Below are 14,423 nucleotides of genomic sequence, written 5' to 3' on the forward strand. Positions count from 1 at the left end.
AAACAATGATGCATGCGTGCAAGATGTAAATGCTTACGCAATAAAAGAAAACCCCTCTAAACATATCCAAAGTAAACTAAACTCTCTAAACTTCTCCCCCATTGGCATCGATTGCCAAAATGGATGAAAAGTTTAGAAAGCCAATATATTTGGTGGTCCTCCAAAAAGTGTGTATTTCTGAGCAAATGAGTGCAAATAAATACACAAATACAATGATAAGTAGTTGGAGGAAAACAAACTATATTGAGGACCCAAAGATTGCAAATAAAGGAAACGTATGCCACAAGGACATACCAAAATAGAGGCAAGCAATCAAAAGATACCGGATGGAACAAACAATCATATGGTCCTTCGAACCACATGAATAAAAGATATTATGATAAAAGCAACGGAGTGCTTTATCAAAACTAGAGAAGCTCCCCATGATTTGTGCACTAATAAGAGATTTTTGTATATGATACAAGTGCACAAAATAGGATCGTTGCTCCCCCAAAATTAATAAAAACACACAATGGGTGCAAGAAGAAAGATGAGACAATAAGCAAATCTCTTGCACAAAACAAGTGGTTGAGCAATATGTAAAAGAAGCAACTTAAGATTAGGCTCAACCAAAATAATGTGTGTGAGTCATGGCAAGGCACTTGAGAAGACTAAGATAAGGATGAACATTACTCATCAACATAGTCTTGATGAAATGAGACACAAAGTGCAAGACATATCATTCCCACACACACCTACTAGAAAATGGGTTCACAAGCTTACTAATAAACAAAATAAGAACCAACGCTTGTGACAACCCATGGTGAAGATAGGAAATAAGAAACTTGTCAAGAGAGGAGGGATACCAATCGAAATGGCAAAACCCTCATCAAGACAGGCATGAGGAAAAATTATCTTCACGGCCAAAGAGTGCATCTTGTCAAGAGAGGAGGGATACCAATCGAAATGGCAAAACCCTCATCAAGACAGGCATGAGGAAAAATTATCTTCACGGCCAAAGAGTGCATCAAGATGTAGGAAAATAAGATACGCACTCAAGACAAATCCTTTCACGAAGCCACCGAAAACTGAAAAAGGAAATGCAACGGTGGACGTAAAAGAAAAGAGGATATCAATTAGAGATGTAACTTCTCTCATGTGTAAAAGCTTCTAAGTAGAAGACAATCATGATGATATATATATCCACAAAGAAGAATGTACACACGAAATGGTTACAAGAAGGAACAAACTAGATATCCAAAAGGAAGTCATAAACATATCAATAAGATCTTTTGCTTGGAAGCATAGCACATGGCCTAATATTTTCTTATTGTACAATATGAACTTCCAACATACGAACATCAAAGACATCCCAACTAGTAATAAGACATCATCGTTAGGATGCTTTGAGAGAGGAAACAAGTACTACAAGAACGAATCAAGAGATTCATGCCATGATGCACCCTGCAAAGAAAAGACAGGGGCGCCTTTGCAAGAAAAGAATGCATGAAGTAGATACTTGTTACCGAGACAACATTGGATTGATGTAGTAGATAGTTGTTCTTTGATCATCCTAACTTAGCTCCAATAATCACATGGTCTCAACACCTTCCTTATAGGTGAGCCGAGCATCCAATGCATCTCCAATTGTTCCTGGAACAACAAAACAAACAAAATGGTGCCCAAACTCATTGGGACCAAAGAGTTAGAAAAACCAACAATACATAGGACAAACTCCACATACAAATGTGCATATATATATGAATTTGAATTTCATGCACACGTTAGCCATTTTATGACAAGGTGAAGTTTCCCCTATATATTGGGTCAAAGAAAGAAAGCATGCCAAAGGAAATACATATAGTAAATATGCATGCTCAAGGCTTTCAAGAATCCAATCAACATACAGTTGATACGATACCAAAAGACAAGGTATTAAGTGATAATAAGATAGGAAATGAAAAACTATCACTTGAGGGATATCAATTAAAATATTCAACAAGGCATGAGATATCCATTGACACATGCCAACTAAAAAGGAAACAAGATACCAATTGAAGAAAAACAAACACGAGGTATCTAGTTTCCAAAGAGAGCTAGGTTCCAACAAACCAAACCCTCGACAAATTTTCATGATGGCACAAAGCATCATAAAGAGCAAGACTTGCCTCCCATCAACATACACTTGATGGGGATCAAAAGATTTTCTGATGGGCGAATAAAGAGAGTGTTCTAAAGAAAATAGGATAGCTCCCCCAAGGGTTGTGCATTATATAGAATTTGCATTTAAATACAAAATGCACAAGATGGGATCATCACTTTCTCTATATCTATAAAAACACTAGACAAGTTAAAATAGATCCACAAGAGGTTCTATGATCATCTTGATTTACTCTTTGTCTGAGATCTTGATCAACCATGTGTCTCTATGACCATTCTTTGGATAATACCTTGAATACCATCTTGGTCATCATATAAACTCCTTGAACCCAACTGATGGACTTCAAGAAGTGCCTATGGACAAATCCTATAAATGTAACTTAAGGCAACCATTAGTCCATAGGAATTGTCATCAAGTACCAAAACCACATATGGAGATATATGCTCCAACAATGTGTGCATACTTAGGCTTTGTTTGGTTGAAGTGGATTGGGGAGGTTTGGGGAGGAGGAGATTTGAGGGGATTTGGTAAATCCCTTCCTTCCACCCAATCCTCTCAAATCCCCGGGGCTTTGTTCCCAGCAGTCCCTCGAAGAGGATCCTGAAACACATGGATAGGAAGGGATTGAAGGAGAACGGAGGGAATTCGGCTAAGCAAACCCGCTTACCAAATGGACGCCCGAGGTTCTGTGGGGTTTCTGGCTCTCCCGGGGATTTTTCTCTCGAAACCTCCTGAATCCCTCCGTGCCAAACGAGGCCTGAAGGATTTTGGTAATGGAATATTGTACTTCTTTATGACAAAACAAAACATTGTACCTGCTTCACATGAATATATTTTTATCTGATACTTCAGATGATTACGATCATTCCTGTTATTAGATTTTTAGATGACCAAGCATTTGTTATGACAATTAGATGTTTGATTGTGCATTGGATTTTACAACTAGAGAGCTTCAAAAATCTTACCGGAATATTTTCTCTCCAACTATTCAGTTGAATCTTGCATGTGGAAATTTATATATGATTTTTTTTGTTTATTCATAAGTGGACGAATGAGATTTTGTTTGGTTATCGTGCGTTGCACGTGCAAGCTTACTAGTAGCTATATAGAAGGTAATTTCCTTTTCTAGCAGCTGGTTGTACAGCTGTACTGAAACCATTTGAATTGGTTTCTGACCTTCTGTGTAAGTTACCCATGATGCCGACAACCTCCTCGACGACATCCACTACGGCCGCCTCGCCGACTCCCTTCATGAAAAACAGGTGGCTTGTACCCTTTTTTGAACCATGGATCTTTTAATAGTTGAGGGATAGTTATACGCTGGTCAACGACAATGAGGAACCGAGTAAGAAACAACTCCATAAGTAATGTAGTCATAGACCAAAAAAGTGCAGAACCACCACTTGGGAGCGGTTTTGCTGACCTTTTGGCGGACTAATCTCAAATTTCAGAAATGGAATGTTAAGTAAAAAATCTTACAGTTGACGGATTAGGATCCAGAATCCTGGGAATCAGTCTTTTAGCTCCATCAGAAAACCAAGAGGGACAAGTAAACTGAGCTCCAGAGATCTGTCAAGCGAAAGAGGGTAAATGCAAATATACATCCAGTAATATCGGCACTTATGTATTTACTTATTCCTTCTATATTACCTTTTTATAAAGGGCTGAGACGTTGTCATCCTCAAAAGGCAGATATCCAGCAAGCATCACAAAAAGAATTACCCCACAAGACCAAAGGTCTGCAAACGCACCATCATAGCCCTTATCTTCAAAAACCCGGATATTGGGTAGCATTAGAATATAAGCATGTTCATTCCTGGTTAAAATAGAATCACTGCAAATGTATAAGGACCAGTTACCTCAGGAGCAACATAGTTCGGTGTCCCACAGGTAGTATGTAGTAACCCATCAGCCTGTTGAGTTGAAGTAATCAGAGGTTATAGTTTAATATGTTAGATGGCATCAACAGAAACTATAGAAATGCAATCGTCCGCCTAAGGTAACGGCCTGGCATCTCCATCGGGGCTCACCTATGGCATGTAGATCTCAATACCGATCTAGCAGCGAGGTGAGGAGGGGCTGAGGCGGCATGACGTCTTCCTGCGTGCAGAGAATGAAGGGATCGGGTGGCGGTGGACAATCGAGATATGCGCCACCGTGGTCCGTGGCTTCGAGCTCCGGCGGGGAGTTCTGGTGGCGCAACAACGGAGCGAGTTCGTGCTGCACAACGGCGGGGCGGAGTCCGAAGGGGCGGGCTTCGGCGACGCGATGACTGGGCAGGTTCCGGCGACGCTACGACGGGGTGAGTTCCGGCGGCGCAATGGCGAGGCGGAGCCAGGCGGCGGTGTGGCAGAGGTTGGCGGCGCGCTGGAGCCTGGAGGTCGAGATGGGATCAGGAGGCAGTTGTTTTTTGTGATTGGATCTGGCTCCTCGCCTCAGAAAACATATAGGGTCTTAATCATAAAAGTAAAATGTTTTCCTCACTAAAGAAAGGACTGCGGGTTTATTAACAGAAAATGAAAGGGCCTTTTTGCAAAAATGCCATGACGGATGACCAGAAACCCAATTTGCTTTATTATTAGGGAGAGATAAGCTGAGCCGACATTAGAAAAGTCTATGCTTATTAATTATAGCTGATTTGGAGACTGAAGGAAGAAGAAAGTTAAGGTTTATGTTTTAGTTGACAGAAATACCTTGCTCTGAAGATACTTGCTCCAGAGAGGCAGAGCCCCTATTTTGTCCTGTATTCTAATGATTGGATAGCGAGTTGTCTTTGTGAACCTGGGGATGAATGATGCCTCCTTGCTCCATAGTCGTCTAGTAATAAAAGGCATCACATGGCTGCTTGATTGAACGGATTTAATTTGCCTGTGCAGTTGTGCTTTGAGCCGATGTTATGCTCTGTAGAAATAAGGGGTCACAGAGCAGGTGCATGGTTAATACAGAACATGCTGTTCCGAAAAAGAATGCCTGATTAAACTGCAAGGGTTAGAAGAACTGTTCCCTGAACACTATGCTCTGCAGGCGAGCAAATAACACGGAAGCCGTCGCACGCGGCATAGCTGGTCTAGAGGCGAAGCAGAAGCAAGCGGGGAAGACACGGTGAACGAAGCCGTGGAGTTGTTGCTTTTCAGTTGGAGGCTTCTTACTGCTTGCGGGCCAGTTTCTGTTTAATAACTGTATTGTGCAGATTTTCCTTCAAGGGACAAGTCGGATATTTGTTTCACCAGAGAAGAAGGTGATGGAGATTGTATTTACAATTCTGAGGCCGTGTTGCTGTCCTAGAACGAATCAGCATATCAAGGGTTGGTTGGCGTGCCATGTTTGACTCTTCTAGAATTTCTTTTGTGGTTGTGGTAGATACACTCGGCAGCGGCTATTGCCCAATCTCTCAAGCATTGATTTGGTTTACATCCTTGCGCACAGAGAAAATAGTTAATGCGCTGCATATCGTGTGTCCTTGTATATGTAACATAGGCTAGATCAATGCAAGGAGTCCAGTGCAACAGAAGGAGGCAGACAAGTAATTTCTTCCACAAAAAAATGGTTTATGTAAGTTATCTCATATAAAAAGTACAACCCATATTGTGCATCCTAAAAAAAGTACAACCCATATGCACACAGCATATCTTTTGTCAGGAAGAAAAATTAATACAGTACATAGTATGGTAATAGTATTACATATGGATTCATGATTGCTTGCAGATCCATCCTTCCATGCGGCAATACAATCGCAACAAGAAGGACAATGCAAAGCCGACTCCAAATCCCAAGCCAACAAACGCGAACAAAAGGATAACACTGAGTTTGTCCTGCCACAAGCTGTCAGATTCTGGAGGAGCCACTTCACTTGGAGCAATCAAACTTTGATTGTCACAGTGCTTTGAGAGTTGAACTCCATAGAGGCCTGCATTACCTTCAAATGAACTGTCCGAAAATGTTGAGAACTGGTTGCCTTGCGGGATTCTTCCATACAAGTTGTTGTATGAAAGATTCAACCATTCAAGAGAAGTAAGCATGGTTAACTCCTGCGGTATTTCCCCTGCGATCTGGTTCCTTGAGAGATCCATTGATTCCAGCTGAGACAAGTTTCTGTACTGATATGGAATTTGTCCGGTGAAGTTGTTGTATGACATGTTGAGTCCGCGCAGGGAAACAAGCCTCCCAATTGACTCCGGAAGTGGTCCATCAAATGAGTTATTTGATAAATCAATTGCCTTGAAAGTGCTTAGGATTTTGGTGAAACTAAGATCAGACCCTTAGAATGTGATGGTAACGGTATCTTGATAAAATCCTGCACTTAAATTTGTCTCATGTCCTAGAACTTGTCCCTCATCACTGACATTTTCCATCATTGCTTTCAGTTCATTAAACCATCCTTTTGGTAGGTTTCCGGAGAAGTTGTTGGAGGCCAAATCAAGTATTTGCAAACTTGCAAAGTAGTTTTTGATTGTATGATCACCTTTAATATCCTTTATGGTGCCGTTCAGTTGGTCGGATCTTAAGACAAGAACTCGGAGATGTGGAAGAACATCCAACCAAGATGGAAAAGAACCGACAATTTGATTGTTACCAACATCAAGGAGTTGTAGGCCTTGGCAATTTGATAGTGATTTGGGAATTTTCCCTTCAATTCGGTTGGTGTTCAAATCTATTGTTTCAAGCATACATCCTTCTCCAATATTTTCAGGCAGCATCCCATTGAAATGATTCTCTCTCAACTTTAACATATTCAACCTGCTGATGCCTTGCATTAGACAGGATGGCACCACACCGCTGAAATTGTTGTATGATAAGTCTAGTATTTCAAGATCTTGTTGGGTACAAATAGACCTTGGTATATGACCACTTAATTTGTTCCTGGACAAATCAAGGTAAATGGTATTGTTGGGAAGGTACCTACCAAAGTCAGGCATAATAGAAGAGAAGCTATTGTTTGAGTAATCTAAGAAAGCCTCCAACGTAGATGTGAGTGGTATAGGTACAGTGCCATGAAGTTTGTTGGAACTAAGATTTAGATAATCTAAATTGTACATATGAACAATGGATGGAGAGTTTTCAAGGCTAACGAACATATTGTTTGAGAGGTCCAGCCTGGATATACTATGTTTCCAGTTCACCCATATCGAACTTGGTATGACTCCATCAATTCGGTTATTTGAGAGGTCCAATTCAACAATCTCACTTGCGTACTTCAATGCAACAGGAATTTTTGTAAGGTTGCAATGCGCTAATCCTAGTTATCTGATTCGAGGGATATAAGTAAATGGATAGCCACCCTCAACATCTATCACTGATAACATATTGTTGGAGATCCTTAATTTATCCAATGCCTTCATCTTCCAAAGAAGGCTAAGATCTACGGTGCCTTCAAACTGATTCGAGTCAAGGCGTAGATATTGAAGCCTCGTAAGATCGAACAAAGATTTGGGTATATGACCTGTAAGGTTGTTATTACTTAGGTCGATGATGTGCAGGAAGGTAGATAAGTGGTCTGGAATGTCTTCTAGAGTTCCACAAAGTTCATTTGATGATAGTATTAGTTCTTCCAGCGATGGAAGAGTGAACAGAACCTTCGGGATTTTGCCTGCATATAAATAGAGAGCAACAAACAAAGGACATTAAATACCCCTAACAATTAACGAATGTGAGGGAAATGAGGAAATGGATAGCCATCCTCAACATCTATCACTGATATCATATTAGAGCTTCAATGGATACAAATCCTTCAGCTTCCAAAGAAGGCTTAAGCTCTAAGTGATCAGAGTCAAGCCAGAGAAATCGAAGCCCCACAAGATAAGAAAAGGATTTTCGTATATGACCTGCAAGGTTGTTATTGCTTAGGTCGATGTACTTCAGGAAGGTAGATAAGCGGTCTGGAATGTGTTCTAGAGTCCCATAAAGTTCATTTGATGATAGGTCTAGTCCTTCCAATGACGCATGATTGAACAAAACGCTTGGGATTTTGCCTGCACGCAGATAGAGAACATTAGTCAAAGAACAATAGGTACCTCCCAAAAAATAATGTAACAATGATGTGATATGAGAAGGGAAGGGGGCTGCCTTACCGCTTAGTCGATTACCTGATAAATCCAAGAATGAAAGCTTGGTCAAGTTCCCAATCCACGTCGGTAGTTCTCCAGATAAACTGCAACTGCTGAGCTGTAAGCCCGTCAAGTTTGTACAATTTCTGATCCACCAGGGAATCGGTCCAGAGAAATTATAGTCTTGCAGCATCAAGTCCGTCAGATTCTTAAGACCGGCAATCCAAGAGAGCGCTGGCTTCTCTATTCCTGACCCTGAGAGCCACAATTTCTCTAGGGACGTAAGGTTAGCTATGGAAGTAATGAGATGCTTGGGAAATCCTGTGGTGCTAAGGCGTAAGGCTTTCAACGAGTCGAGATGGAAAAGGGATTTTGGTATTGCAACCGAAAGGTTTGTCTCCCTCAGGTCTAAAGATTCCAAAATATTTCCTGGTGGGAAATCTGGAAGTTGCACAGAAAGGCTGGGGTTGGAGGACACATCAAGATATGTGAGGTTTGCTAGCTGGAAGATCTTCGTGGGAAATTGTCCTTCAAAATCATTATCAAAGAGCCTAAGGTATCTTAAGAAAGAGAATTGTGCAAAGAAGCTAGGGACCTGTCCAGAAATTCCATTAACTTCGAGGTTGATCGTTGCTAGAAAACGGAGTTGGGAGAATGAATAATGAATTGGACCACTTATTCCACACCAAGACAAACTAATATCCTGTAGTAGAGGGACAGAGTCTGCTAAAGCAATGGACCAAGTTGATCCACCGCTTAAGATTTGCACAGTATCAAGACTGAGCGATCTCAGATTGCTCATGTTTGCTATGAGGGTTCGAAAACTTGGCTCTCGGAGATACAGATCATTAAAAGAAAGATCAAGCGTAAGCAAATTCTCAAGGTGTGCAATCCCAATGGGTATCTGACCAAACAACTTTGCATTGGACAAATCGAGACTGAGGAGTTCGATCAGCCGCTCAAACCCGAATCTAGGAAGGTTGGTCAAGCCAAAGTCATTACCAGCAAGGCTGAGATTCCTGAGAGAGGTGAGGTTGAATAGTGTCGGGCTGAGATCACTGATGCTCTGCAGGTTACGATTACTGAGGTCCAAAGTGATCACCTGACCGGAATCCCTATCACACCCGACGCCCTCCCAGTGGCAACAGTCTGAGCCCTGCTACCATGACGAGAGGTTGGGGTTGAGGAAGGAGCGCTTCAGCTGGAGTAGAGACGAAGCCTGGTCAGGGAAGCATTGGACTCCGGTGCTAGTGCCGCCATTGGCAACAACGTGGGTGGAGCAGTAGTATGCTAGCAGTAGCAGGATGAGGTGAAGCTGTGGGCGCTTGGAGCTCATCTTTCTACTGCTTGCTTATCAGGCTTTACAACTTCAAGCTAGTTCCCAGAGGCAATATATAATACAGGGTAGAGCCATACACGTAGAAATTTCAACAGTGCATTCTGCTCGTTCATAGCAGTAGAAGTTTAACTGTTGCTAGTCCAAGATGAAAGCATGTGTAGAGCGATCATGTGGCCAGTGTTATTTCCTGTGTAATACGGCAGTGCCTTTGATGTGCACACCACTGGTTGCTGACTAATTCAAAGGTTACGGAACGGCTTGTTACCTTTCATGAGTCAAGGTCTACTTGCATTTAGGCCCGTTCCAAGCTACTGTAGCTAATGTTGTCATTGTATTGTAGTGCCTTAGCGTGTCTCCAGTGGCAAGAGTCTGATTGTCTTTGATGTCATCAGGACTAGGAATCTCTCCTCAAGAGTTGTTTTAGATTACTACATTCGGGAGTCTGATTGTCTAAGTTTCAGGGGTATATAAGTTGAGCCAACATTAGGAAAGGCTATACATATTAGTTATAGCTGATTTGAAGACCAAATGGAGAATTTAATGTTTATGTTTTACTCAGATAAATTCATAAATACCTTGGAGAAGTACGTGTTCTGAAAATTTGCAGGTTACCCTTTGCTTTGTAAGATCAGAGTTGGAGTCGATTAGATTATGGATATGGAGCCTGAGTTTTAGGGAATATTAGTTGAGACAGCGACCATCAGCTGCACATACTTAATTGTAGTTGATTTGGGGACTGAACGAAGAAAAATAATTAATAAAGGTTCCTGTTTTAGCTTCCAAAAGGAACTCAGAAGGAACATGCTCTGCAAGATAATTGATTGGTCTCGTGAGTTACTGTATGTTTCAGTTTACTCCAGAGAAGTAGAGTCGGCACGTGAACTCGCTAGTCGCGTGCGGCAAAGCATGTCTGGAGGCTCAGCAGAAGCAAATGGGGAAGACGGTGCCCGGCATAGCCGCTGCTCGTGGTGAAGGAGGCCACGCAGTAGCAGGAGGACGTGTTAGGTGCTGCTGTTTAGGTCGAGTCATTTCGCTACGTACCGGCTTGATGCTTCCTCAGTGGTGTAGTAATGGTACAGCATGCCAGTTTATGTTTAGAAACTGTATTGTATAGATTTTCCATTACCACAGAAGGAGGTGATGGAGGTTGTATTTATATTTTTCTAAGAACAACTCTAGCAGACCCTTTAAAGTGATCAAACCCGTAAACAAATAAAATGTATACAGTTTCGGTTGAAAACATAACGTTTAATAGATCCCTACAACTTGTTCGGCCCTTAATTTTTTTAAGAGGAATGATAAATCCATTCGTGAAAACTTTATATGTACAGTTTTAAATGCACTATATAGTTTAATTCGTAAACTGATCAAATCTCGTTGAAGCAGATGTGCCGCCGTGGAATTGGTTGGAATCTACCGGAAACTTACAGGAATCCCTCACCGTACGTCGAAAGAAGCCGCCACATGCCGAAATCTGTTGCCGCCGGTCCGAATAGCCGACGGCTCAACCTCCACTACCGACGCAAGGCCGTCCACGGGTAGGGCAGAGCAGGCTACAGGCGGCCCAAATCAGGGCGGGGCGGCACCAGCGGGACAGGGGTGGGGGAGCTCGTGCATCCATGACGGGGACGTAAGGCTGGGAACGGGCGGTGCTGGGACGAGGCAAGCGGCGCCGGGGCGAGCCAGGACGCCAGGGCGAGGCATGTCAAGGCCGAAGACGGCTCGACGGGACGGAAACTAAAAAGTAAAAAAAGAGCTATAGTGCAATACAGTTTTATTTACTGTGTTTATTCTATTCGGGGCAATTTCACATCATAATAATGGTCCATAGTATTTTTATATGCGTTTATAATGGTAAGTTTTAAGGGATAGAGACGCTCTAAGAGTGTGAGTGCAAACGATCACTTTGTGTTGCTGTCATAGACCGTTTCAACAAATCAGGTATTGTCGCTGTGCCGTGTTTGACTGCCTTTTTGGTGGAATTTCTTTTGAGATACTCTTGTTAGCGGCTGTGCCCAACCTCTCAAGCATCGGTTTGGTTTATATCCCTCTGCACAGCAAACATCCCTATTCCAAACAAATTATTGTACATACTTTTCTTCACCGATTCGGCATACAAATTATTCCAAACAAATTATATCCCTGTGGTCCCGCCACCCTGTCTCGAGGATGTATGGCAAGGGCCAAAAATGACCGACCACGTCTCGTCACAACCACACGGGAATCCACCTACAACACACCTTTCATGTACCCATGAGCAAAGTCAAGTAACTGTACGATAGTAACATCAGAGGGACCCGAGGTATCACCCTCGATGGATTTCGAACGATGTAATCATCAAGGTGGCCAGGGAGGAATCACCCTCGATGGACCACGCTTGATGAGTTGTGAAGGAGGAATCACCCTCCGAGAGCCACCGCCGGTTAACTATACTATAGAGCTAACATCAGGAATACGTATCGAGGTCTCACACTCAATACTCGATAGTAGCTCTGCAACGTCGTACAACTAAGGGGGTGTGAGTGATGTGACGGGTCTTGGCTCGTCGATTAGTAGATCAAGACTTTGATGAAAAAGCGGGGTCAACTGGACTAAGGGGTCAATGGGGATCACTGCTCCACCTATACTAAACAGTTAAAGTGCGATAGAGTAAAATAACAGCTCATCAAAAACAGGTTATGCATGAGAATATGAGCTATCTACAACAATAGCAAAATCTAATGCAAGCATAAGGGAGAAAGAATATGCCATATAGGAATGATCAAAGGGGGTTTGCTTGCCTTATTGCTCTGCGACAAAGAGAAGGTCGTCAGGAGGTTAGTCGTACCCGGCAACATCGTTAGTCTCGGAGTCTACCGGAGAGAAGAGGGGGAAGACACAATAAATAATAGCAAACAGGTGCATCACGATGCATGACATGGCAACATACAGTGCTAGGCATGAACTAACGCAGTAATATACTGTTGGAATTATGCCCTAGAGGCAATAATAAATATAGTTATTATTATAATTCCTGTATCAAGATAATCGTTTATTATCCATGCTATAATTGTATTGAATGAAGACTTATATACATGTGTGGATACATAGACAATACACTGTCCCTAGCAAGCCTCTAGTTGGCTAGCCAGTTGATCAAAGATAGTCAGGGTCTTCTGATTATGAACAAGGTGTTGTTGCTTGATAACTGGATCACTCATTAGGAGAATCACGTGATGGACTAGACCCAAACTAATAAACGTAGCATATTGATCGTGTTATTTTGTTGCTACTGTTTTCTGCGTGTCAAGTATTTGTTCCTATGACCATGAGATCATATAACTCACTGACACCGAAGGAATGCTTTGTGTGTATCAAACGTCGCAACGTAACTGGGTGACTATAAAGATGCTCTACAGGTATCTCCGAAGGTGTTCGTTGAGTTAGTATGGATCGAGACTGGGATTTGTCACTCCGTGTGACGGAGAGGTATCCCGGGGCCCACTCGGTAATACAACATCACACACAAGCCTTGCAAGCAAAGTGACTTAGTGTAAGTTGCGGGATCTTGTATTACGAAACGAGTAAAGAGACTTGCCGGTAAACGAGATTGAAATAGGTGCGCGGATACTGACGATCGAATCTCGGGCAAGTAACATACCGAAGGACAAAGGGAATGACATACGGGATTATAGGAATCCTTGGCACTGAGGTTCAAACGATAAGATCTTCATAGAATATGTAGGATCCAATATGGGCATCCAGGTCCCACTATTGGATATTGACCGAGGAGTCACTCGGGTCATGTCTACATAGTTCACGAACCCGCAGGGTCTGCACACTTAAGGTTCGACGTTGTTTTATGTGTATTTGAGCTATATGGTTGGTTACCGAATGTTGTTCGGAGTCCCAGATGAGATCACGGACGTCACGAGGGTTTCCGGAATGGTCCGGAAATGAAGATTGATATATAGGATGACCTCATTTGATTACCGGAAGGTTTTCGGAGTTACCGGGAATGACGAATGGGTTCCGGGTGTTCACCGGGGGGGCGGGGGGGAACCCACCCCGGGGGGCGGGGGGCAACCCACCCCGGGGAAGCCCATAGGCCTTGGGGGTGGCGCACCAGCCCTTAGTGGGCTGGTGGGACAGCCCAAGAAGGCCCTGTGCGCCATAGGAAGAAAATCAAAGAGAAAAAAAGGGGGAGGTGGGAAAAAGGGGAAGGACTCCTCCTTCCAAACCTAGTTGGATTCGGTTTGGAAGGGGAGGACTCCCCCCCTTGGCTCGGCCGACCCCCTTGGGGCTCCTTGAGCCCCAAGGCAAGGCCCCTGGCCCCTCTCCCACCTATATATACGGAGGTTTTAGGGCTGATTTGAGACAACTTTGCCACGGCAGCCCGACCACATATCTCCACGGTTTTACCTCTAGATCGCGTTTCTGCGGAGCTTGGGCGAAGCCCTGCTGAGATTAGATCACCACCAACCTCCAGAGCGCCGTCACGCTGTCGGAGAACTCATCTACCTCTCTGTCTCTCTTGCTGGATCAAAAAGGCCGAGATCATCGTCGAGTTGTACGTGTGCTGAACGCGGAGGTGCCGTCCGTTCGGCACTAGATCGTGGGACGGATCGCAGGACGGTTCGCGGGGCGGATCGAGGGACGTGAGGACGTTCCACTACATCAACCGCGTTTCTTAACGCTTCTGCTGTGCGATCTACAAGGGTACGTAGATCGAATATCCCCTCTCGTAGATGGACATCACCATGATAGGTCTTCGTGCGCGTAGGAAATTTTTTGTTTCACATGCGACGTTCCCCAACAGTGGCATCATGAGCTAGGTTCATGCGTAGATGTCTTCTCGAGTAGAACACAAAAGTTTTTGTGGGCGGTGATGTTCATTTTGCTGCCCTCCTTAGTCTTTTCT

At 43.3% G+C, this 14,423-nt stretch overlaps 1 protein-coding gene and 1 long non-coding RNA gene across 2 annotated transcripts; both read right to left on the reverse strand.

Annotated features, from left to right (window-relative positions):
* Positions 1 to 3,619: 3,619 nt before the first annotated feature.
* On the reverse strand, positions 3,620 to 4,109 carry LOC123439461. The gene is made up of 3 exons (XR_006630102.1): positions 4,000 to 4,109; positions 3,791 to 3,906; positions 3,620 to 3,709 (listed from the first exon to the last, which is right to left on the reverse strand). It is a non-coding gene; the product is annotated as an uncharacterized LOC123439461 (long non-coding RNA).
* Positions 4,110 to 6,922: 2,813 nt separating this feature from the next.
* Positions 6,923 to 9,598, reverse strand: LOC123442862 (probable LRR receptor-like serine/threonine-protein kinase At4g36180). Its single transcript, XM_045119031.1, has 3 exons — positions 8,209 to 9,598; positions 7,963 to 8,109; positions 6,923 to 7,727 (listed from the first exon to the last, which is right to left on the reverse strand). Exons 1-3 carry the CDS (start codon positions 8,984 to 8,986, stop codon positions 7,381 to 7,383), a joined length of 1,272 nt encoding a protein of 423 aa, XP_044974966.1. The 5' UTR covers positions 8,987 to 9,598; the 3' UTR covers positions 6,923 to 7,380.
* Between the last annotated feature and the right edge of the window lie 4,825 nt (positions 9,599 to 14,423).

Source organism: Hordeum vulgare, chromosome 3H, assembly GCF_904849725.1.
Source record: "Hordeum vulgare subsp. vulgare chromosome 3H, MorexV3_pseudomolecules_assembly, whole genome shotgun sequence".
In the NCBI taxonomy this organism is placed as follows: Eukaryota; Viridiplantae; Streptophyta; class Magnoliopsida; order Poales; family Poaceae; genus Hordeum; species Hordeum vulgare.